The sequence below is a fragment of the Heptranchias perlo genome, chromosome 21, assembly GCF_035084215.1.
Source record: "Heptranchias perlo isolate sHepPer1 chromosome 21, sHepPer1.hap1, whole genome shotgun sequence".
NCBI lineage: Eukaryota > Metazoa > Chordata > Chondrichthyes > Hexanchiformes > Hexanchidae > Heptranchias > Heptranchias perlo.
The window spans coordinates 10029932-10055732 of NC_090345.1; the positions used below are offsets into that span (position 1 = coordinate 10029932).

Genomic DNA, 25801 nt, shown 5'->3' on the forward strand with positions numbered 1-25801 from the left:
ATGACCTCCCACCTTCCATCCTCCATAAACTTGAACTCATCCAAAACTCTGCTGCCTGTATTCTAATCTGCACCAAATTTCACTCACTCTTGCTGGCCTACATTGGCTCCCAGTCCACCAGCATCTCGATTCTAAAATTCTTATTCTTGTGTTAAAATCCCTCCGTGACCTTCCTTATCTCTGTAACCTCCTCCAGCCCTACCATCACCCAAGAACTCTGTATTCCTCCAACTCTAGACTTTTGTGCATCCCCACTCCTTTCATTCACCCCATTAGCAGCCATACCTTCAACCATCTAGGCCCTAAGCTCTGGAATTCCCTCTCTGCCTTTCCAACTTTAAGACCCTTAGTCCCCCCATCTAATATCTCCTTCAATGACCTAGTGTCATTTTTGCCTTATAGCGCTCCTGTAAAGTGCCGTGAGACATTTTCCTATGTTAAAGGCACTATATAAATACAAGTTGTTGCTGAGTGATTAGAAACAGAACACACCCCCTGCACCATATTACAAGACAGTAACAAAAGGAGATTGAAGTGATGAGAGTTCATGAAAGCAAAAGTTGAGTAGTTATCATTTCAACCCAAGATGCACCCTTTGACTTGTGACATGCACAGGTGTTATTTTGTACAATATCAAAATAACAGGGATTTCTTACCACTTTTTTGTTTTTTCTTTGTTTTGCCAGCAAGCTTTTACAATATCACATAATTTGACAAGTAGCAATGGCATCTCATATTACTTCACAAGTAATATTAAGCTTTTCCTTAAACTCAGGAGGGTTATATTATAGTTTCAAGCCAATAATCTCATTTTAGGGTTCAGGTGATAACTATACAACAATTTACAGTTTTATAGAATCGGAGAAGTTCTCAACATACTTTACAAAAAGGGGGAAGACAACAACAGAATTGAAAAGTTGATATGGGTGCAAATGCACTATTTCTTTTAAAAGAAGCTTTTTAAAAAAGGAGGGAATGGTTTGGAGGCTGGAAGTGGGGGGTGCGAGAAGATTTTTGACAAAGCAGGGAGTATAGCAGCTAAGAGACAGAAAAAGCAGGGAATAATCACCAGTGTGCAAGCCAAAACTTACATAAAAATGGTTGTGGTGAGATCACTGTTAAATTGCAGTCTTACAATCGCTGCAGTGGATACATCATATGGTGAATACAACGGACATACAAGTACTAGTTATGTTAAAAGCACAATATCCCACAAATTTTTAAACTTGAATCACAACCTGAAATTAATCTAAAATAAACACCTCTCTTCCTAATAGAAGTACAGTATTTTACTACAGCAATTGGGGAAGGAGAAGAGGAATAAAAAAGTCATTTTTCTTGCAAATACTCATCTCTGGATAATCTTGCAGCCTTAAAGCTTCCCCATTACTTGTGTAATGATCAATTCCAACAAGACGACATTTTCTTGAGAATATTCTTATTAAAATGGGTAGAAAAGCTTCTGATTGCCTCTCCGTGCCCCCACCACCCCGGTACAGTAATGCAAGGGGCTGAGAGCAGACACACACACACAGACCTGCTCCCCCCTTCCTGTTATTGAGGAAAGGCACTGACACACACACACACACACACAGACCTGCTCTCCCCCTTCCTGTTACTGAGGAAAGGCACCAGTCACACACGCACACAGACCTGCTCTCCCCCTTCCTGTTACTGAGGAAAGGCACCAGTCACACACACACACAGACCTGCTCTCCCCCTTCCTGTTACTGAGGAAAGGCACCAGTCACACACACACTCACCCTGCTCTCCCCCTTCCTGTTACTGAGGAAAGGCACCAGTCACACACACACAGACCTGCTCTCCCCCTTCCTGTTACTGAGGAAAGGCACCAGTCACACACACACAGACCTGCTCTCCCCCTTCCTGTTACTGAGGAAAGGCACCAGTCACACACACACTCACCCTGCTCTCCCCCTTCCTGTTACTGAGGAAAGGCACCAGTCACACACACTCACCCTTCACTCCGCCTTCCTGTTACTGAGGAAAGGCACCAGTCACACACACACTCACCCTGCTCTCCCCCTTCCTGTTACTGAGGAAAGGCACCAGTCACACACACACACTCACCCTTCACTCCACCTTCCTGTTACTGAGGAAAGGCACCAGTCACACACACACTCACCCTGCTCTCCCCCTTCCTGTTACTGAGGAAAGGCACCAGTCACACACACACTCACCCTGCTCTCCCCCTTCCTGTTACTGAGGAAAGGCACCTGCCACACACACACTCACCCTGCTCTCCCCCTTCCTGTTACTGAGGAAAGGCACCTGCCACACACACACACACACACACACAGACCTGCTCCCCCCCCCCCCTTCCTGTTACTGGGGAAAGGCACCAGACTGACACATATAGACTTTCAAGAGGGAATTAGATAAATACTTGAAGGGGAAAAAAATTACAGGGCGATGGGGAATGAGCAGGGGGAGTGGGACGAATTGGATAGCTCTTTCAAAGAGCCGGCACCGGCGCGATGGGCCGAACGGCCGCCTCCTGCGCTGTACCCACCACACTTGCTACCCCCCCTCCTCCCTCCCCAACCCTTCCTGTTACTGGGGAAAGGTACCAGACACCCACACACACAGACCTGCTTCGCCCGCCCGCCCGCCCGCCCTTCCCGTTACTGAGGAAAGGCACCAGAGACACACACACACAAGCTTAAATCCCCTCGCCTACCTTTTAAGAGAAAGCGCTCCATTAATCTCCACAGTTACACCTTCCCAGTGATTTGTGAGGCAGCAACTACCTGAAAAGTCTCCATCTCTCCGGTCCACGTAGCCCCGCTCTTCCCCTTTACACCAAAGCGGAGGAGGAGACGACGAAACATCCGAAACCAACCGCTTTTTTTTTCTCTCTCTCTCGCTCCGTTTGACGCCTCCTGTTACCAGCGCTCCGAATTTTTTTTTTTCCCCCCCTCCCGCCTCCTCGGCGCGTTGATTGGTCGGAATGGAGCCGCGTCCGACAGAAACCCACCTCCGATTGGCTAGGTCGGCTGTCACTCAGGTGACGCCCCACAACCGCTCGTTCCCACCTCCCCCAACCGCGTCCCCGCGCGCGCCCAGGCAGAGGACAGTTGAGTCGCGCGCCAGCGGCCGCGCGCCCCTATTTTGATTGACAGCTGGTGCAGACGTGGCAGTAAAAGGGTATCCGCGGGGGAATTGGAGTGGAAGTGGCTGAATTAACCGAAACCAGGCTGCAAAGAGACAACAGCAGCAGCAACACCAGAAAAAAAATGAAAGAGGGTTAGGAATCTGCAATAGGAGTTTGCAATAAATTTGCCGAAATGAAAAAACGTTGACTTTTATTTCTATGAAAAAATAATTTCCCAGTATTTATTCCTTCCCCTTATTTCCAGGAGGAAAGTTTAGAAACAATCGTGCTGTTTTACAAATATTACCTGATTGAAACGAACATACCTCGTTAAAATACAAATGCAAGTTTTTGCAATGATTTCAAAAAAACTTGCATTCACATAGCGTCTTTCACAACCCCTGGACGTCCCAAAACGCTTTACAGCCAAGTACTTTTGAAGTACAAAAGTTCCTAATTTGTTAATGCTTGGTTATATCCAGATTTTTTTCCCTAAATCTGATTGCATCACATTAGGAAATAGCGCCTTTAAAATTAGAGCGCATAATGCTGTTGAAAATCATAGGAAATTTCCACTCCCCTTCACGAACGTTGCCCACTCATCATTTAATAAATAAAATCTCCCAATGTGGAACCGAACCACACAGACTTGGAAAGCCTAGTGTTTGACTCCCAGCTTTTGCTGAGTTGGCGCAGTGGAGGCGGAGGTGCCACATCAATGGCTACAACACCACTGGGCTAGAGAGAGAGGGGAAAAGACAGGCCTCCTGTTCGAGACTCCTATTCAGTCACCTCTGTTGGAAAGTAGATTTCGGGGGAGGACAGTATCCGGGGTGGGGTTTGAACTGTGAAGCCCCTCATTGGAAATAGTCGCTGACTAGACGTGCATAGAGAACGGCCACTTGTCAGAAGGGCTGCTGATAGGTGTACGACTAGGATTGCCAACCCTCCAGGATTGTCCTGGAGACTCCAAGAAGTAAAGGTTAATCTCCTAGACACTGCTAATGAGCAACTCAGGAGAAAAATCATAGGGCTATTAGACAAAAGTGTTCATTTTCTTTGAACACTTTAGTTTATAAGTTTAAAAAATATTGGAGAGGATAAAAGAGGCTGTTTGACTGGGCGGAGCGGTTTGAGGCGGGATGTCATGGGATGAAACCTCCAGGAATATGTCCAGCCAGAGTTGGCAACCCTATGTATAACTGTGTGGGAGTGGGAATTAGCGGCTTTAGAACAGGTGTGAAAGAAAATTGAATTTAGATCTCTTAAAATAAACTGCTGCGTGCAAAGTGAGTTTAGGATGAAAGGAATGCAATATTTATTGTGTTGTTGGCCAGTGAGATCTAAAGGTTCTCTTGAAGCATTGTTGTCATTCTTGTGCTTATGTCCACCAAAATGGAACTGACTATGAACAAACCCAAATTATGCTCCTCTATGACACAACAGAAATCCAGCAATTTATAAAAAGTAAGACTTGAAGCAAATAGCATGCTAGCAAATATCATTTGTCTCAAAAGCACTTCACATAAGAAAGAAATAACTTGCATTATAATGAATTAACGATGTCGGTGTCAGCCGTAGCTCAGTTGGTAGCACTCTCACCTCTGAGTCAAGGTTGTGGGTTCAAGTTCCACAACAGAGACTTGTGCCCAAAATCTAGGCCGACAATTCAATGGACTACTGAGGGAGTGCTGCACTGTCGGAGGTGCCATCTTTCGGATGAGACATTAAACTGAGGCTCCGTCTGCCCTCTCAGGTGAACGTAAAAGATCCCATGCGCACTATTTTGAAGAAGAGCAGGGGACCTCTCCCTGGTGTCCTGGCCAATATTTATCCTTCAACCAACATCACTAAAACAGGTTATCTGGTCATTATCTCATTGCTGTTTGTGGGACCTTGCTGTGCACAAATTGGCTGCTGCGTTTCCTCCATTACAACAGTGACTGCACTTCAAAAGTACTTCATTGGCTGTAAAGGCTTTGGGATGCCTTGAGGATGTGAAAGGCGTTATATAAATGCAAGTTCTTTCTTTTGATGCAGAAGGATACCAAAAACAATATTGAAATCTATGACCAGTTAATCTGTTTTTGGTTGAGGGGGGAAATGTTGACAAGGACTCCCTATGGGATCTTTAATGTTCACTTGAAAGGAATAGGCTGACAACAGCGGCCTTGGTTTAACATTTCATCCAAAATGTAGCACCTTTGTCAATATAGCATTCTTTCAATATTACACTGGAATATCAGCCTAGATTATGTGTTTGAGTCATGGAGTGGGACTTGAGCATCTTTCAGAAGCAAGGTTGCTACCAACTGAGCCAAGCTGATACTTGTATTGATGGAATTGTTAGGATATACCAACCAAAGTACTGTTTTAAGTCTGCACTTGGGGGTAGAACAGTCAAACATCAATTAAAACCACAACAACAACAGCTTGTATTTATATAGCACCTTTAACATGGTAAAACGACCCGAGGGGCACCACAGCAGCATTATCAAACAAAATTTGCCAACGAGCCACATAAGGATATATTAGGACAGTCGGTCAATGAGGTAGGTTTTAAGGAGCGTCTTAAAGGCGGAGAGAGAGGTTTACGAGGCAGGGAGGAGTAGGGAGGGAATTTCAGAGCTTAAGGCCTGGGCAGCTGAAAGCACAGCCACCAACGGTGGTATGATTAAAATTGGGGATGCACAAGAGCCCAGAATTGGAGGAGCGCAGTGATCTCGGAGGGCTGTAGGGCTGGAGGAGGTTACTGAGATAGGGAACGGCGAGGCCAATGGAGGGATTTGAAAACAAGGATGAGGATTTTAAAATGGAGGCATTGCCGGACTGGGAGCCAATGTAGGTCAGCGAGCACAGGGGTGATGGGTGAACGTAACTTGGTGTGAGTTAGGATACAGGCAGCAGAGTTTAGATGAGCTCAAGTTTACATAGGATGGGAGGCCAGCCAGGTCAGCATTAGTACAGTCCAGTCTAGAGGTATCAAAGGCATGGATGAGGGTTTCAGCAGCAGATGTGCTGAGGTGGGGCGGAGACGGACAATGTTACGGAGGTGGAAGTCTTGTTGATGGAGCGGATATGGGGTCTGAAGGTAATCTCAGGGTCAAACAGGACGCCAAGTTTGTGAACAGTCTCATTCAGCCTCAGACAGTGGTCAGGGAGAGGGATGGAGTCGGTAGCCAGGCAACGGAGTTTGTGGCGAGGACCAAAGACAATGGTTTCGGTCTTTCCACTATTCTGCTCCTGCAGCACTGGATGTGGGACAAGCAGCATGACAAATCAGAGGCAGTGGAGGGGATAAGAGAGGCGGTTGTGAGGTAGAGCTGGGTGTCGTCAGCGTACATGTGGAATCTGACGTCATGTTATCGGATGATGTCACCGGGGGGCGGCATGTAGATGAGAAATAGGAGGAGGCCAAGTATGGATCCTTGGGCGACTCCAGAGGTAACTGTGCAGGAGCGGGAAGAGAAGCCATTGCAGGTGATTCTCTGGCTACCACTGGATAGATAAGAATGGAACCAGGCAGGGACAGTCCCACCCAGCTGGACGACAGAGGAGAGGCTTTGGAGGAGGATGGTGTGTTCAACCGTGTCAAAGAATGCAGACAGGTCGAGAAAAACGAGGAGGGATGGTTTACCACGGTCACAGTCACAAAGGATGTCACTTGTGAATTTGATAAGGGCCCTAAAATCCAAAGTTCACTTGATATTGTGTTACCAATAAGTACACAAATCACAGCACTGATAAGATCATATTGTAATCACAATAAAAATTACAGCACTAAAGGGCAGTTTACATTTGAATAAATTGCCACTTATTAAACTAAATAATAAAGTAAATAAATGTTACAAAATACTTCTTGTACTGAATAGAGTGTAGGGTAGGGTTTTTTTGCATTATTACCGATACCAAGTTAAGTTTTCAAGACTGTTCTTTATTTAATATGACGCTATTTGTAGGTGCAACAGTATGTCGGGAGCTTCAAGCCTTTTACAAGGGGCCCTTTTTCTATCAGACTGTTATTCTGGCTGCTACTTCTCTGTCTTTCTCTAGTTCAACTCTCCTGTTTATTTTTCTCCTGCCACCCTGTCCAGTCAGGTCGTGCACCTTCCCCCACTCTCTCTTACTCTCCCATTTGCCTTCCTGTAATCACACATTTTTAAATATGCTACATTTCTAAATAATTATACCTTGTGTGTTAATTCTTTAGTGTCCTCAGCTATTTTGATCTTAATGGGCACAAATGGTTTGACCATTTTGTTAAACCTCAACATTCCAGCTTTCACTGTATGGAGGGGGTGGGGGGGGGAGGGGGAAGCTCCCATTCACTTTTTAGGGATAGCAGGGATTAAGGGATATATTTTAAAATGAGTGTAATTCTAAATTACCCTACACTCTATTCAGTACAAGAAGTATTTTATAATATTTATTTACTTTATTATTTAGTTTAATTTGTGGCAACTTATTCAAATGTAAATTGCCCTTTAGCACTGTAATCTTTTATTGTGATTACAATATGATCTTATCAGTGCTGTGATTTGTGTACTCATGGTGTAACTTTAATGCGTCCCTGTTACAAATCTGTGAGAACTGCAACGATTTCTTCAAAAGTTGCTATATTTAATCTCTTTCCTGCTCTATTATAATGATGAATTCAATAACTCCTCGCTCACAACCTCACTTGAAGGAAGCGTAAATCAGTGCTCTATACCGTTGTATTTCCCACCCACACTCCCTTCAAATGAAGCTCCCAAGTGGGTGCATAGATTAACTACATTTACACTTCAATGTGCTCCTCTTTGAGATGAATAGAAATGGCCTTGTAACTTCTTTGACCACATCCACGAGAAACCAAGAAGCCACCGTGAGGAGATGAAAGGCCCTATTTTTCTACTATCCAATGCTCTCCACTCTTTTCAAAATGGTGATTCCTTGCTGGGGTATTTTTTAAAATTCATTCTCAGGATGTGGGCGTTGCTGGCAAGGCCAGCATTTATAGCCCTTCCCTAATTGCCCTTGAGAAGGTGGTGGTGAGCCGTCTTCTTGAACCGCTGCAGTCCGTGTGGTGAAGGTTCTCCCACGGTGCTGTTAGGAAGGGAGTTCCAGGATTTTGACCCAGCGACGATGAAGGAACGGCGATATATTTCCAAGTCAGGATGGTGTGTGACTTGGAGGGGAACATACAGGTGGTGGTGGTGTTCCCATGTGCCTGCTGCCCCTGACTTTCTAGGTGGTGGAGGTCGCGGATTTGGGAGGTGCTGTCGAAAAAGCCTTGGCGAGCTGCTGCAGTGCATCTTGTAGACGGTACACACTGCAGCCATGGTGCGCCGGTGGTGGAGGGAGTGAATGTTTAAGGTGGTGGATGGGGTGCCAATCAAGCGGGCTGCTTTGTCCTGGATGGTGTCGAGCTTCCTGACTGTTGTTGGAGCTGCACTCATCCAGGCAAGTGGAGAGTATTCCATCACACTCCTGACTTGTGCCTTGTAGATGGTGGAAAGGCTTTGGGGAGTCAGGAGGTGAGTCACTCGCCGCAGAATACCCAGCCTCTGACTTGCTCTTGTAGCCACAGTATTTATGTGGCTGGTCCAGTTAAGTTTCTGGTCAATGGTGACCCCCAGGATGTTGATGGTGGGGGATTCAGCGATGGTAATGCAGTTGAATGTGAGGGGGAGAGGGTTAGACTCTCTCTTGTTGGAGTGTTACAGTGGTGTCAGGCATTTTCTAATACTTTACCCAAGGGGCTAGTGTTCATGTATGACCTTTGATAGTGAGTGTTGACATGCTGCTCCAACATGGTGTGCATCACCACCATGCCCAATCAACTCCTCGCCCAAAGTCTACACATGCAGACTTTCAGCAGTGTGTCGCTCTACAGCTATCATGAGCAGGAATCCCCAGAGTAGTTGAGCCCAATTGTAATATCCCCTACTCCTGGCCTGGCTGAGATCAGCTTACTTAGTACAGACCAGGTATAGAAAAACCCTAACTATCTTCGGCTGCTTCATCAGACCTTACCTCCATCATAAGGCCCGAAGTGGGGCTGTTCGCTGATGATTGCACAGTGTTCAGTTCTATTCGCAATTCCTCAGATAATGAAGCAGTCCATACCCACATGCAACAAGATCTAGACAACATCCAGGCTTGGGCTAATAAGTGGCAAGTAACATTCATGCCATACAAGTGCCAGACTGTGACCATCTACAACAAGAGAGAGTCTAACCAACTCCCCTTTAAATTGAATGACATTACCATCACCGAGTGACCTACCGTCAACATCCTGGGGATCAACATTGACCAGAAACACAACTGACCAGCCACATAAATCGCCGTGGCTACTAGAACAGATCAGAGGCTGGATATTCTGCGGCGAGTGACTCACCTCCTGATTCCCCAAAGCCTTTCCACCACCTACAAGGCACAAGTCAGGAGTGTGATGGAATACTCTCCACTTGCCTGGATGAGTGCAGCTCCAACAACACTCAAGAAGCTCGACACCATCCAGGACAAAGCAGCCCGCTTGATTGGCGCCCCATCCACCAGGTTCAACATCCACTCTCTCCTCCACTGGCTTCTTCGACAGCACCTCCAAAACCCGCAACCTCCAACACCTTGAAGGACAAGGGCAGCAGGCGCATGGGAGGACCATCCCCTCCGAGTTCACCTCCAAGTCACACAGAATCCTGATTTGGACATATATCGGCATTCTTTCATTGTCACTGGGTCAAAATCCTGGAACTCCCTACCTAACAGCTCCGTGGAAGCACCTTCACCACACAGTAAAAGAAGAAGGCCCACCACCACCACCTTCTCAAGGCCTTGCCAGCGACGCCCATATATCGAAAAATGATAAAACAAAATACAAACCAAGGATTGAGCCTAGGATCTTTATGGCTAAGTTGTTCACTAAGTAATCAGGGAAGGGTCAGGATCTTTTAGTTAACAATTCTCATTGTTTTCTGGGACTCACTTTTCCCCACTATTTATTAACTTTTCTTTATTTAATCGACAATACTTTCAATGAAGGCTTTTCAATAGATGCTGAAGTTTTATTGCAATATATTTTAGCAGAGTCTGATTCAATTTGTAAAATTATTTGCTTGACAGCAATAAAATTGACAACAATGTCCCCTAGTGGACATGGGAGGCAGATGTCATCATTATGTATTGTAAATATAATTGAAGTTTCGTAGTTCTATTACTTCTCATTTATTATAAAATCATATTACAAATTCAATTTAAAAGCTGTCTTGTGTTCATGTATTTTCATATATTTTCCCTTAGATATTTTCTCCCCATTTAATTCTTTAATTTTCTTCCATCCTTTAGGTTCCTCTGTATTAGGCTCGACTAAAAAGCCACGTGGAAGTTTAGCTTTCAGGCCCTGCCAGTGCTGCTGTGTAACTGGCCCCAGAGAAGTTCTTCGGTTTGATCAGCCCTCTGGTTATCCCTGCTTCTTTGTTGGAAATGCACTTCACCACAACAACAACAACTTGCATTTATATAGCACCTTTAACGTTGTAAAACGTCCCAAGGCGCTTCACAGGAGCGCAATCAGACAGAAATTGACACGAGCCAAAGAAGGAGATTTTAGGACAGGTGACCAAAAGCTTGGTCAAAGAGGTAAGTTTTAAGGAGCATCTTAAAGGAGGAGAGAGAAGTGGAGAGACGGAGAGGTTTAGGGAGGGAATTCCAGCACGGCTGAGATGAGGAACTCCCCACGGGTAAGAATTTCTCTGGTCACTATATGTAGCAACCTTGTAAATGGGTTTGTGACAATTTCCTCTGATTGACATTTGTAGCAAAATTGGAAACACAAGTTCATTTACAATCCAGCAATATAGCATAGCAGCCAGAGCAATTCGTCCTCCCATTTGAGGTATCGTGGGTGCAGGTACAAACATACGAAAAATGACGGAGAGGAAAAGCCTGTCCCATATAATTGTGATGTCTTGCGCATCACAATATATATACTCTCCACCCCACCCAGAAGCCATGTAATCTCCAGAGAGAGGCGAAAAACCAGATAAAAACCCAGGCCAATTAGGGGGGGAAAAAATCTGGAAAATTCCTCTCCAAACCCCCCCTCCTCCCTCCACCATCCCTTAGGCGATCGCAACCAGTCCAGGAGATTACTCTGATTGATGTAACAAGGTACCTCGTACTCTTGTACAAAATGATCTCCGCCCCAGTCAGAAACGGGCTTGAACCTTGAAATGCCAGCTGTTGCTTTTGATCTTCCTTATGTTTTTATAACTTATGCTTGTTTCCTGCAGTCCAGATACTCTCTTCTCAGGTATTCCACATGTCCTGTTAGTTTTTCATAGTAAAGGGGAACCTTAGCGACAAAAAAAATTAAAATAATCAAATAGGGAGAAAATATTTAAGGGGAAAAAAATACATGACCATAGACAGCTTTTGAACATAATACAGACATTGCAACTGTATTTACTCTCGTGTTCAAATATCTGGAAGTGATGGAAAATAGTGCCTGGGCTGACCTAAGGCTTCCCTGCCCATAATCATTGGTTTAATTGTGGTTGTTAACCAGATATCCCCACAAATAATTAGTGAGGGTTGATGTTCCTGACCCGTGCCTCCAAGCAAGGACCATTTGCCCAGATGCAAAAGGAAAAAGAAGAAATAACTTGCATTTATATAGCATCTTTCATAATCTCAGGATGTCCCAAAGCACTTTACAGCCAATTAATTACTTTTGAAGTGTAGTCACTGCTGTAAAGAAGGGAAATGCAGCAGCCAAATTGCACACAGCAAGGTCCCACAAACAGCAATGAGATTTAATGACCAGATAACCTGTTGTATAATGATGTTGATTGACAGATAACTATTGGGCAGGATAGTATATTATTCTTCCTCAAATAGTGCCATGGGATCTTTTCCATTCACCGGAGACAGAAGACAGGGCCTGAGTTAAACATCTCAAAGACAGTACAGTATTCCTTTAGTACTGCACTAGAGTGTCTCTGGAGTGGGGCTTGAACCCACAACCTTCTGACGCAGAGGCGAGATGTTACCACTGAACCAAGGCTGACACCCTAGGGTATTATAGTTAACCTGTCAGAGGGTTGCTCCAGTCCAAGTCTGATAGGTGCCAGTTGTCCTGGAGAAGCATCAAAAGGCCAATAGTTGGAATCTGATACGACACATCCTCTAATTGCCCACACAGGTTGTACAACATTTATTAATTAAATCTGGTCTCTTAGTGTCAGTCAAATCAAATAAATTTGATGCAACATCTGTAACTCCTAAGGCTCACATGACTCTCTTTCTGCAATCTAAACATGTCTGTGCCACCACCTACTCCTCCCATTGTAAAATCTGCAAAGGTATGTGGAATCAGCAGCCCTTCATACACTGGGCCATTGTTACCAAGATGCCTAACGGGATAAACAAGTATACAAAAAGAGACTGAAGCTCCCTCTGTGCAAGTGCCTAGGTCATGAACCTTGTTACTCTCTAGCGTAACATCAGAGTGTTCGGGGTAATGTTGACTAGTGTAAAACGGGCCATATCGGATTGGCCACCCGTTGTACACCTCTCCAAATTTTTGTTTCCTTTACAGCCTCTGTGGAGGATTCACCGTAGCTCCCTGTCTAGGTGCAGACTCTTCCCTTTATACCCTTTCTGTGTGTGTGCGGTGTGACAGCTCTTTTGCTGCTCCCTTTTTTCCTCAGCTTTCCCATGAGATTTATTGCACTTGTCTGAGCAGATGACGCCCCCTTTGCTGTTGATGTTTTTTGCAATTAGCACTGGTAAACATCAACTACCTTTGACCCAGCATATTCTTTCCCTTCTTTCTGAAGGCTATTCAACTCTAGGAGTCATCCCACTTTCATCTTCACAAACTCCTTCCATACACTCAGCCTCAGCATTTCCCAAGGGCTTTTCCACACTATCTGATTTGGTGCTACAGCTTATTCTCTCACACAGCACCGTCTGTTCAGATATTTGAAACATTGATTAGCTATTTCAAATTATTATGGTTTAAAAATATGTAAAATACATTATTATGTCTCTTTACATGAGAATCTAACAACCTAACGAGTTTACAACTAAAACAACAGCATAGCAATATTGCACTAACAAGTCTTTTCAGAGAATCAACAAAGCCTGTTGTGGCATCCCTTTTCATCCTGGTGTCTGACATTCACCCAAGGTGTCGTCCAACAGACATAAGTTGGAACTTGTACATGACCTTAGTTAAGCTGCAGTTGGAGCATTATGTACAGTTTTGGACATCCATTATAGGAAGGATATAAAAGCAATGGGAATGGTGCAGCGTAGATTCATTAGCAGGTTACCGGAGATGAGGGGGTTACAGTTATGAAAAACAATTTAAGAAATTGGGAATGTTTTCATTAGAATTGAGAAGGTTGAGAAGTGGCTTGAGAGAGGTCTTCAAGCTTATGATGGGTTATTAAAAGGTAAATAACAATAGGTTGTTTACACTGGTTGCTGAGACGGTAACAGGATGCCAAAAATTTAGGATTAGCAAAAAAAGAATCAAAGAGGTTAGAAAAAAAATCTTTATACAGAAAGTGATTAGAATATGGAATTATCTACCACAAACTGCTGTTGAAGCAGAGTTCATAAATTCTCTTAAAATGGAATTAGATAGTTATTTGAAAAAGAGGAATATTAAAGGTTATGGGGAGCGAGCAGGAGACTGAATTAGACTAAATAGCTCATGTGGAGAAAAGCACTGATGCAGTCGTGATGGCAAAATGGGCTGTTTATGTGCTGTAACATTCAATGATTCTCAAGTGTATCAGCTGTGGGTCAGTTGGTAGCACTCTTACTTTCTGAATCAGAAGGTTGTGGGTTCAAGTCCCACTCCAGAGACTTGAGCGCATAATCTAGGCTGTCACTCCCAGTGAGGGAGTGCGGTGCTGTCTTTTGGATGAGATGGTAAACCTCTCTGGTGGACATAAAAGATCCTATGGCATTATTTAAAAGAACAGCAGGGGAATTCTCGCTTGGTCAATATTTATCCCTCAACTAACATCATTAAAGCAGATCATCTGGACATTATCACATTACTGTTTGTGGGACCTTGCTTTGCACACATTCCTGCCATGTTTCCTACATTACAAAAGTGACTACACTTCAAAAGTACTTTATTGGCTGTAAAGTGCTTTGTGACGTCCTGAGGTTGTGAGAGGTGCTATATAAATGCAAGTTCTTTCTTTCTTTAACAGTTGCTTTGTGAAAGGCCAGTGTCCTCCATATTGTTGGAAATGCTCAGCAGGTCAGGCAGTATTTATGGAGAGAGGAAGGTTGAGTTAATGTTTCAGCTCTTATGAGTCTTTGTCAGAGCTGGTTCTGAGAAAGGGTGATAAAACCTGAAACATTAACCATACCTTCCTCTCACCACAGATGCTGCCTGACCTGCTGAGCATTTTCCACATTTTCTGTTTTGATTTCAGATTTTCCACATCTGCAGTATTTTTGCTTTTTCTCCTTCCTCTCCTATTGTTACTGAGTTAAAAGTACCAAGCCAGTCCTGACCTGAAATCTACGCACATGCATTTAACCACAGCCGTCACTGACTAGTAATCAGGAGCAAGAACCCAGGCTGATTATTCACCTCTCTTGTGTGGGATACACTGAGCCAATCGTGATCACCTTTGCCTTGACTGACAGCAAGTGATTTATCCCATAGTGATGACTGAACCCAAGACTGTCCTTATCTTTATGGCTCAGTTCCACACTGATCAGTACATTTTCCAACTGATGCATTTAAGAAAATAATTAACTACTCCAAGTATTTCTTAACAGGTCCCTCGCCAGTCCCCTGATGTTTGGATTGGTTTTTGCTATTTCCTGGTCTGTTGGACAAACACCACACTCAGTCATGCATTTACCCACTGGGCTAGTCCTTCCTCACTCCCTTTCTCCCTCTTTTTCTCCTTTATTCCTTCCTCACTCCGCTTCTCCACCTTTCCAACAACAATAACTTGCATCTATGCAGTGCCTTTAACATAGAAAAATGTCCCAAGGGGCTTCACAGAAGTGTAATCAGACAAAAATCAACATTGTGCCAAAGAAGGGGATATTAGGAGGGCTGACTAAAAGCTTGGTCAAAGGGGTGGGTTTTAAGAAGGGTCTTAAAGGAGGAGACAGAGGAAGAGAGCAGAAGGCATGGCCGCCAATGGTGGGGTGAAGGGATTTCAGGATGCACAAGAAGCCAGAGTTGGAGGAATGCAAAGTTCTCTGAGGGTTGTAGGGCTGGAGAAGGTTACAGAGATAGGGAGGGGCGAGGCCATGAAGGGATTTGAACATGAAGATAAGAAATTTAAATTTGCATCTTTGGTGGACCGGGAGCTAATGTGAGTCACCGAGCACAGGGGTGATGGGTGAACGGGATTTGGTGTGGTATAGGATACAGGACGGAGAGTTTTGGTTGAGCTGAAGTTTATGGATGGTGGACAATGGGATGCTGGCCAGGAGAACATTGGAATACTTGAATCTGGAGGTGACAAAGGCATGAACGAGGCTTTCGACAGCAGATGGGCGGACAGTGGGCGATGTTACGAAGGTGGAATTGGGCGGTCTTTGTGATGGAGTGGTTATAGAGTTGCCCTTATTCTTCCCTCACTCCACTTCTCCCTCTTTCCTTCCTATATTCTTTCTTCATTCCTTTACTCCTTTTCCCTTACTGTTTCCTCTCCTCACCCCACCCACCACCAGCACCACTCTTTCCTTCTTTCTGCCTTGTTCTTTCCCTCCCCTTGTTTCCTTCTTTCTGCCTTGTTTCCTTTTACTCCGCCTGGTTACAGGGTCCCACCCAGCGGATATGACGGTCTGTTGGTGTTGGGTGTGAGCCGCGTCCAGTCAGAGGCGGCGGGGACATCGGTCCGGGGGAGCCGAGTGTCCTGCTGTGCCGCGGGGCTTCTCTCCAGTAAGAGGCTTCGTGCCGTGCGGAGGAACTCTCCAGCTCCTCTCGGGCGTTGTGAACACCCAGGTAAATATCTCAATACCTTCTTTCAACCACTATTTTACAATCTTGTTGCAGTTACCTGAATATTTTTTCTTCCTAACAAGGCAATTTATATATCTTTTTCGTTTTAAAAAAAAATCCCTAAAAGGTACCAAAAAGTAAATTTTAGTAGGTTAGTCTTTCTCTTACCTGAGTACAGTCAGACTTTGCTGGTGTAAATTATTTCAGGTACAGTTCAGCCAAGTTGGAGAATACACCAAAATGAAGTGTCGGGTTACTTTGGACTGTGCAATTTTGCCCCTCTTCAGAAGCATCAAAGGATTCTTCACATTTATTAAGCCTGATCCCTTTGAAGTTTTAGTTTTTTTATTAAAAAAAATGCATGAAATAGCCTTTGAGTTTCAAAGCGCCCAGTTCCACCTCCTATTCCTTTTATCAGCTGGAATGATCAGTGGAACAGTGACTCCCGCCCCGGTCTCATATATCACTGGGAAACGAGAGGTTTAGGCAGCTTTGTACTGGGAACATGCTCACAGATTCGTCAGTTCTTTGAACGGGCCACAATTCATGTTATTTGCTGTTGCATACAGCACTAGCAATTCATGGTGTGAAGTATTGTGAGATATTTGGATGCTATAAGGAGGTATGCAAATACAAGTATATTATAATTAGTAGGGGGGGCTCTTAGGAGTTGTTGTAATGCAATATCTTTTGGGGTATGTTAATTACAATAATTGTTTTGGTAAAGTCCATTTTAGTTATTAACTTTGTAGAATATTTTTGAAGAGGTAATGTTATTTCTAATGGTTGCAGCCCGAGATTCTATTTTTCCCTCTTGACCGTCTGCTTAATTTATATGGAGTCAAGCAAGGAAGTTATGCTAAACATTTATAAATCACTGGTTAGGCCTCAGCTGGAGTATTGTGCCCAGTTCTGGGCACAACATTTTAGGAAAGGATGTCAAGGATGAGAGCGTGCAAGAGGAGATTTACTAGAACGGTACCAGGGATGTGGGATTTCAGTTATATGGAGAGACTGGAGAAGCTGGGATTGTTCTCCATTAGAGCACAGAAGGTTACGGGGAGATTTAGTAAAGATGTTCAAAGTTATGAAGGGTTTTGATAGAGTAGATAGGGAGAAACGGTTTCCACTGGCAAGCGAGCCGATAACCAGAGGACACAGATTTAAGATAATTTGCAAAAGAACCGGGGGGAGATGAGACTTTTTTTACGCATCGAGTTGTTATGATCTGGATTGCTCTGCCTGAAAGGGTGGCAGAAGCAGATTCAGTAGTAACTTTCAAAAGGGAATTTAGATATGTTCTTGAAAAGGAAAAAGTTGCAGGGCTATGGGGAAAGAGCAGATGCTCACTGTCATAGAAAGACATAGAAGTTACAACATGGAAATTGGCCATTCGGCCCAACCCTCCACACAAGCAAATACTCCTAATCACATTTACCCACCCTGTTCCCATATCCTTTCAACTGCTTTTCCTTCATCCACTAATCCTAACCCTATCCAATCTAATCTTAAATGTTGACATAGTTTCTGCCTCAACCACTGAGCCTGGGAGTGAATTCCACAGCCTCACAACTCTCTGTGCGAAGAAGTTTCTCCTGCCCCCTGTTCTAAACTTCTTACATTTAATCTTATTCTTGACCCTTCAACTACTGGAAACAGTCTGATTCTATCTACTTTGTCCCATCCTTTCCTAATTTTAAACACTTATATATTATTGCCCCGTAATCTGCGTTGTTCTAATGGGGAAAAAAAGCCAATTTATCAAGTCTTTCTTCATATTTATATTTCTTTATACCAGGCATCATCCTAGTGAATCTGTGTTGTACCCTTACTAAATCCACAATATTCTCCACTGCACAGAGTACTCTAACTGAGATCTTATTAAGGTTTTTTTTTAAAAAGCTCGTCATTACCTCTTGGCTTTTATATTCTATACCTTGTGTGATAAAACCTAGAATTCTATTAGCTTTTTTTTCCAGCCTTATGAACCTGAGGTGCTGCCTTCAATGTACCCCCAAATCCCACTGCTCTTTCACAGCACCGAGCCGACTTCCATTAAGAGTATAATTCCTGCTCACCTCACATTTACTGACACTATGAAGACTGATCATTAAGATTTGGTGCAGAAGGCTGCTGGTCTATGTGGAACAATACCTCAGTATGAATCAGTACAAGAGGGTACGGACGCACTGTGGTTATGTTACTGGACTAGTAATCCAGAGACGTGAGTTCAAATCCCACCATGGCAGCTGGGGAACTTAAATTCAGTTAATCAAATAAAATCTAGAATAATAAAGCTTGTATCAGTAATGGTGACTGTGAAACTACTGGATTGTCATAAAAACCCATCTGGTTCACGAATGTCCTTTTAGGGAAAGGAAACCTGCCTTCCTTACCCGGTCTGGCCTATATGTGACTCCAGACCCACAGCAATGTGGTTGATTCTTAACTGCCCTCAGAAATGTCCATGTGCTCACCACCATCTTACGGGCAATTAGGGATGGGCAATAAATGCTGGCCTTGCCAGCGACACCCACATCCCATGAATGAATAACAAAAAAAAGGCAGGCAAAAAATTTGAGGAAAAAGATTTTATAATTGAGCTTCACCAGGTTTTGATTTTAAAGACACAGTGACTTTGCGTTTATATAGCAGCTTTCACATCCTCAGGAAGTCCCAAAGCGCTCCGTGGCGAATGAATTTTGACGTGGAGTCGCTGTGGTTATGTAGGCAAACACGGCAGCTAATTTGCATACTGCAAGGTCCCCATGAGATGAGTGACAAGTGAACTTTGTTGATAGATGAATGAACATTGGACAAGACACGAGGGCGAACTCACTGCTCTTCTTCGAATAAGTGCGATAGGATCGTTTACGTCCACCGTCTTTCGGAAGAGACGTTAAACCGAGGCCCCGTCTGCCTTCTCAGGTGGATGTAAAAGATCCCATGGCACTATTCGGAGAAGAGCAGGGGAGTTCTCCCTGGTGTCCTGGCCAACATTTATCCCTCAACCAACATCACTTAAAACGGATTATCTGGTCATTATCACATTGCTGTTTATGGAAACTTGCTGTGCACAAATTGGCTGCTGCATTTCCTACGTTACAACAGTGGCTGCACTTCAAAAGTACTTTATTGGCTGTAAAGTGATTTGGGATGTCCTGAGGTCCTTTCCCTAAACAGGCACATGGGGCCTCAATTTAACGCCTTATCTGAAAGATGGCACCTCTGACAATGCAGCACTCCTTCAGTACTGCATTGAGGCGTCAGGCCTAGATTTTGTACCCAAGTCCCAGAGTGGGGTGTGAACCCACTTTTTGTTTTGACTCAGATGAGAGTGCTAACGTTGAGCCAAGTTTAAGCACAATTATTTTTTATTCCTTTCTATAAGTTATAAATGTGGTATTTTCACAGAGTCCAGAGTGATATAATAATTTCAGCCTTTCAGAGATCCTTGTGAAAACGACAAAACAGTCTCGCTTTATAGATTTAACGGGTAAAATTGCTTGTGATGGTATTTGTAACACATTGATGCATTTGTACGAAATTTCTGTGTCTGCTGTTTTAATGCATTGGTTACCCATTTAAGGCAAACGAGTTACCAAATAGCATTAAAATAATGCACAGGTGAATTTATTTCAAACAAACATGTTATACATACTGTTGAGAAAAATTTACCGTTCATTTGGTTTAAGAAAATGAAAAAGGAGGGAGAAATGTGTTTTCTTCTTTTCACAGCAAGCGGAAGGTTACAGCCAGCGTCGGGAAACGTCGGCATAAAAAAACCCCAATAGAACAACAGCAGCAGAAACCCTCAACCCATATATCCGTACAGTGAACTGTTGTACTAGCGCAGTGACAGAGCCCTATGTAAACATGTACCCAACTGCCGGGCCATATGGACCTCTGGTGCCCAGGAGATTCGCGACTACCGCAGAAGGCTTTTCACTACCTCCCATTCAGATGCATAATTTTTCCAGCAGGCCCCTAACCATAGTCATGACAGATGTGGACAATGACCCTGAGGGAACCGGGAAACACACTGAGTACCATCATTTCTACGGGACCCCCTATTTCTATCCGTACTGGTATTCACCACCTGCAAACCCAGCCCCGTACATGTATCCACCATACTACCCGTATAACCCTTATTTCCAACAACAGCCTGTACTCAGCATGGGTGCCTGGCCTGAAGGCTTCGCCATGAAGGGAGAGCTGCACTGGGGTAAGATGGAACGGACGTTTGGACCCAAGAGGGAACTGCCCGACTTTGTCCAAGATGAACTGCGGCGAGTCTACGGCACTTACCCCAAAACGATTGTCACCGTAACCTACCAGAATGGGGAGTATCTGGTGAAGGGAGACCCCAAGGTTGGGGAGCAGAAATACAAAATGGAGAAGAAAGTCATTAGGAGACCCCCCACCCCCAGTGACGACGAGGGGGACAGCATCAGTGAGGTGGTGGAGAAACAGAAAAAAAAGTCTAAACGCTAACTGCATTGTCACTAGACGACATGTAAAGCAGTGAACGCTATTGCTGCATCAGTGAGAGAAGCAGGTTTGATTATTTCCAAAGTCCTGAGCTAATGCAACATTGTAATACAGTGAATAATAATGAGGGCATAAATGGGTGGTGAAAGGTGAACTTTAAGTGAGTTTGAGATCCCAAGTTGGTTCAGGTACAGGTGTGGCCACACTGCCTGTTTGCATATAAACTCCAAAGCAACCATATCTACAATTCACCTCCTGGAAAACTGAAGTTTTATGTAATAAATATTTTAAAATCCTGGTTGATACTCTAATGAGCCCAGCTCATTGGAATCAGTAGATATTGTAACAGTAATGGTGACGCCTGCTATTCGTACTTCCTTCGGAAGATGGTGCTGTGACCTCTTAAAAAATCCAATATTGCAAGAATGCCTGTTATTCTTAGTTGTTCCAGAGGTGGCACTGTAACCGCTGCCAGCCTGTTACAACAAACACAGTTAAAAGTTATACCACTTCCTCTGATTAACCATGAACAAGTCCATGGGAGATTCATTAATAATATATTTAAATCCTTGAGTTTATAACGATGTTCTGTCCCCAGACCATTGAAGTCAATGGAAAACGCTATAATGGTAACTATCACCTGGTATTCCTACTTCCTCCAGAGGTAGCACTGTAACCTCTTTTGAAAAAAACAATATTACCTTGTCTTTACATATGCTGACTGACCTGTTGTGTACTTCTCGCATTTTCTGACTTAATTTCAGATTTGCAGATTTTCCTATTCATATTACAAAGATGCCTGCTATTCTTTCTTGCGGCAGAGGTGGCACTGTAACCCCTCTCAAACCTTTTACAGCACACGTAGGCAAAAGACATACCAATTCCTCGGACAAATCATCAACAAGGCTGAGGGAGTTTCACTAGTATCGTTAAAAAATACTGTTTCTCTCCGTCTGTCACTGAAGCCCCATTTTCTGAGATCTGCCTGGTCCGTAGACATCAGTGACAGACAATCTGAAGGGTGCATCTCCATGGCAACACCTGGTTACTCTGTGATCTTTCAGTGGGGAGGGTGTGGATTGGACCAGTCAAGGAGGCATTGGGTCATGGATGACCACGCACAGCCAGTGAAAAAGGCGTTAAAAAAATTCTCCAATGTCCAGCATAAATTTACAACAAGATTTTGCTACATCGGAAACAAAAAAATAAAGCAGATCTTAATTTTTTTGTTCTAAACCAAACTGAGAATCAAGCAAGGGAGGGACAGTGACCTCTGAGCTGCTCTTGCAAGTACACCTTGACCTTCTGACAATAGCATAAAGTACCGTTGATGGAAGCCTGACAGTAGCAAATATGTACGTACATTCCCTTGTGCCTTCCGTCTTGAAAGTAGCAGCTGCTATGTCACTTCTTGTGAGTCACACTCTCGCTAACTCCCAGTTCATTAAATTAAAGGAATACTATATGGAAAAATGGAGAGTCCATATATTGTGATGCACAAGGCATCACAGTCATGTGGGACAGGCTGGACGGACCAGAGGGTCTTTACCTGTCTGTCATTGCTCGTATGTTCATATTTTGCCAAACCTCTTTCTGTTTTACAGAGAAAACCAAATGATGACCTGTTTAACTGTGATGTCATCGTGACATCATATTACAGCCTGACCCCTCAGGCATGTGATTCAATGACCCTTGCATCCAGCTGATTTTGCCAGTATCAGTTATGGAACCCAGCTGCCACAGACTTTCAGTATTGAACCTGGAAACTCATACACAATGTCAACGCAATACAATCTGATTTTCAAAATGGAAGGGTCAAGAACCAGAGGACATGGATTTAAGGTGATTGGCAAAAGAATCAAAGATGACATAAGGAAAAACTTTTTTTACACAGTGGTTAGGATCTGGAATGCACTACCCGAGGGGGTGGTGGAGGCAGATTCAATCATGGCCTTCTAAAGGGAACTGGTTAAGTACTTGAAAGGAAAAAATTTGCAGGGTTATGGGGAAAGGGCGGGGGAGTGGGACTAGCTGGATTGCTCTTGCATAGAGCCAGCTCGGACTCAATGGGCCGAATGGCCTCCTTCCGTGCTGTAACAATTCTATGATTCTATGAATGATTTATTTTTCATTGAGTGTAAAATCTATAGCACAATTCTAGACAACATTTAAACTTGAAAACTCATCTTCCCAATATTTTAAATAGTTACAAATGACAGCCAGGGATAATTTGATTATCAAAAAAGTATTCTGATTTTTTTTCCAAATTAAAAATCTGAAAGGACAGGGAGGTGGATGACACAATGGTGGATTTTATTATCGCTAAAAAAAAGTTGTAAAATATATTTGATACCTCAGGTTTTTTTGCCCTTGTGTTCATAAGAATCAGTGGTGGTTGGGGTGTCCATAATTGATACTGGCAAAATTAGAAGCATGCAATAGAATGCATTTAGTCTCAGTTGCAATGTGGTAACACAATGTCGTATTTATGTATGTAGTTATACAAATGCTGTCATGTTTATGTAAACTGGGTCATTATTTAACGTATCAGCTTTGACCAGTTGGTTTCACACTCCTATCTGAATCAGCAGGTCGTGGGTTCGAGCCCCACTCCAGGACTTGAGCACATGACCCGAGCTGTCGCTCCATTGCAGTCCTGTATCATTGGAGGCATTGTCCTTTGGATGAGACCCTGTCCCGCTGCATTAGGTGGATGATAAGGATCCCATGGCACCATTCAGCAAAGAGCAGGGAGTGCTCAATATTCCTCTTTCAGCCGATACCAGCCTAATCAGTAATTCATCTCATTGCTGGTTGTAGGATCTTGCTGTGTGCCAGGTGGCTGCTTTATACTGCCTACATAACAGCAGTGATTGTACTTGTCTGTGAAGCACTTTGGGACATCTCCGAGAGATAAAAATAAGTGGCTACATAAGTAACACGTCTTTTTTTTAAAAAAATCATGTGGTTATGTTTGCAAGCACAGAAAAGATTTGGCCAAATACTTTTCTGTAAGCTCAGTGCTGAGCTCCCTAATCGCTCTGTGTGTAAATACACCACCTGCTGTGGTAGTGAGCCGCACAGATCTGAAGGGCTCCAGGTTTAATCTGTGGTCTTTGCCACATTAGCCAGCCTGAGCTGAGGCAGAGGTGGGGACTCGGACCTGTCCTGGGAGAGAGAGGGGGAGAGGGATAACCCTGCTCCTCTTTGTTATCCAATATTATTTGTATGGACCTCGGGTGAGTTCAGGATTGAGATGAGATGCCTTTTTAGTCCCCTGTGGTTAAGTCCAGTACCTCACTCAAGTCATCTCTATAATCTCCTCCAGCCCTTCAACCCTCCGAGATCTCTGCACTCCACCAATTCCGGCCTCTTGCGCATCCCTGATTTTAATTGCTCCACCGTTGGCGGCCGTGCCTTCAGCTGCTTAGGCCCTAAGCTTTGGAATTCCCTCCCTAAATCTCTCCGGCTCTCTACCTCTCCCTCCTTTTAGGACGCTCCTTTAAACCTACCTCTTTGACCAAGCTTTCGGCCACCTGTCCTAATATCTCCTTATGTGGCTCGGTGTCAAATTTTGTTTGATAATCGCTCCTGTGCAGCGTCTTGGGACGTTTTACTTCGTTAAAGGCGCTATATAAATGCAAGTTGCTGTTGTCATGCATACAGAAAGTGAGGTACTGGACTTGTATCCTAGCAACATTCAACATTTTCATTGCTGGAGGGAAGAAATAGGGGGAAGAAGACAATGCCTCTTTAAACTTACCAGTGTTGATATTTTATTTTTAAACCCACAGACGAAAACTTAGAGCAATGCGATACTTGTGACTATTATTCATTTTGCGTCCATTACTCATCTCACGCCTAGTATCAGTGAAAGTGCCAAAGGCTGAACCCAAATACTTATGAGCTGAGTGCTGACATGAAGTAAAATGTTATTACATCTATTTGTCACTGGGCAGCCATTATTCAGTGGGTCACTTTATCAGTAAGAGTGACAGACTTACAGGTGAATAATACTATTGGGGAAGGTACTTTCCAATCAAAGTCCTTTTATTTTTCCATTGTATGGCTTAAGCAGAGAAGGTTAAGGGGAGATTTGATAGATGTGTTCAAAATCATGAAGGGTTTTGATAGAGTAGATAGGGAGAAACTGTTTCTAGTGGCAGAAGGGTCGGTAACCAGAGAACGCAGATTTAAGGTCATTGGCAAAAGAACAGAGGAGACTTTTTTTACTTGAAAGGGGAAAATTTGCAGGGCTGTGAGGAAAGAGCAGGGGTTTGGGATTAATTGGATAGCGCTTTCAAAGAGCCGGCACAGGCATGATGGGCCGAATGGCCTCCTTCTGTGCTGTATCCTTCTATGATTCTGCTAATAATGTATTTTTGATATTGTATATGGTTCAGCAAGTTCTTCATGGAGTAGCTGAACTATAGAGACTAGAAAGGTCCCAATTCTTGGTCAGTCCTAAATTAGCTGATCGTGGCAGGGGAACTAAATTTGGGTTAGAAAGGAGAAAGTTGGCTAAGGTGCCTGCTCTTGATCACTATCCAGTGTCACCTATGTTGGACGGGTACATGTGTAGATGTTGAGAGAGGCCTTTTTAAAATTCATTTTTGGGATATGGGCATCGCTGGCAAAGCCAGTATTTATTGCCTAGTTGCTCTTGAGAAGGTGGTGGTGGGCCGCCATCTTGAACCATGAGGTGAAGGTACTCCCACAGTGCTGTTAGGTAGGGAGCCCCAGGATTTTGACCCAATGAAGGAGGAGGAGGAGATATGTCCACATCGGGATGGTGTTTGACTTGGAGGTGATGGTGTTCCCATGCATCTGGATCGGGCTCAGCTGTGATACCTAGAATCAAATAGCCTGCATTCATGATGATGCTCACACATGAATAATAAAGTCATTTGGATAAGGTATCAGAAGGCAACGGGCTCCTGCAGAACTGTACCCCAACAAGGAGACAATGAGTTGAGGAGCCGAGAGAGTATTAATGGAGAACTTTGGCTCGGGGATGGGGGGGAAACATTATGGAGCTGATTTTTCTGAGCTCCCTCCACCCCTCTCATAGTGCATCCAAATTTGGGGGACCAGGCCATTACCACGGCCCCATCACATCCCTGATGTAGGTCCGCACCCTGGCAAGGCCTCGCATCTGAAAATGGGGTATTAAAGTTGGCCGATGCAGTAGGGCTGACAGCCCAATAGAAGTGGCA

The 25801-nt window shown here is 43.9% G+C and overlaps 2 protein-coding genes across 3 annotated transcripts in view; one reads left to right on the forward strand and one right to left on the reverse strand.

Annotated features, from left to right (window-relative positions):
* Nucleotides 1–2914, reverse strand: part of mfsd13a (major facilitator superfamily domain containing 13A) — a 44366-nt gene extending 41452 nt beyond the window's left edge. Inside the window, exon 1 of one of the 2 annotated variants that reach the window (XM_068002084.1) lies at nt 2772–2914. The gene's annotated coding sequence lies outside the window, so the exon portion shown is untranslated. Of the gene's footprint in view, nt 1–2701 lie in introns of both variants that reach the window. The other variant, XM_068002083.1, reaches the window with a different exon arrangement.
* An 18254-nt stretch (nt 2915–21168) lies between these two features.
* LOC137340381 (uncharacterized PE-PGRS family protein PE_PGRS10-like) overlaps nt 21169–25801 on the forward strand; it is a 14098-nt gene continuing 9465 nt past the window's right edge. The window contains exon 1 of the mRNA XM_068002801.1: nt 21169–21214. Within this exon, the coding sequence (XP_067858902.1) occupies nt 21169–21214 (46 nt within the window). The remainder of the gene's footprint in view (nt 21215–25801) is intronic.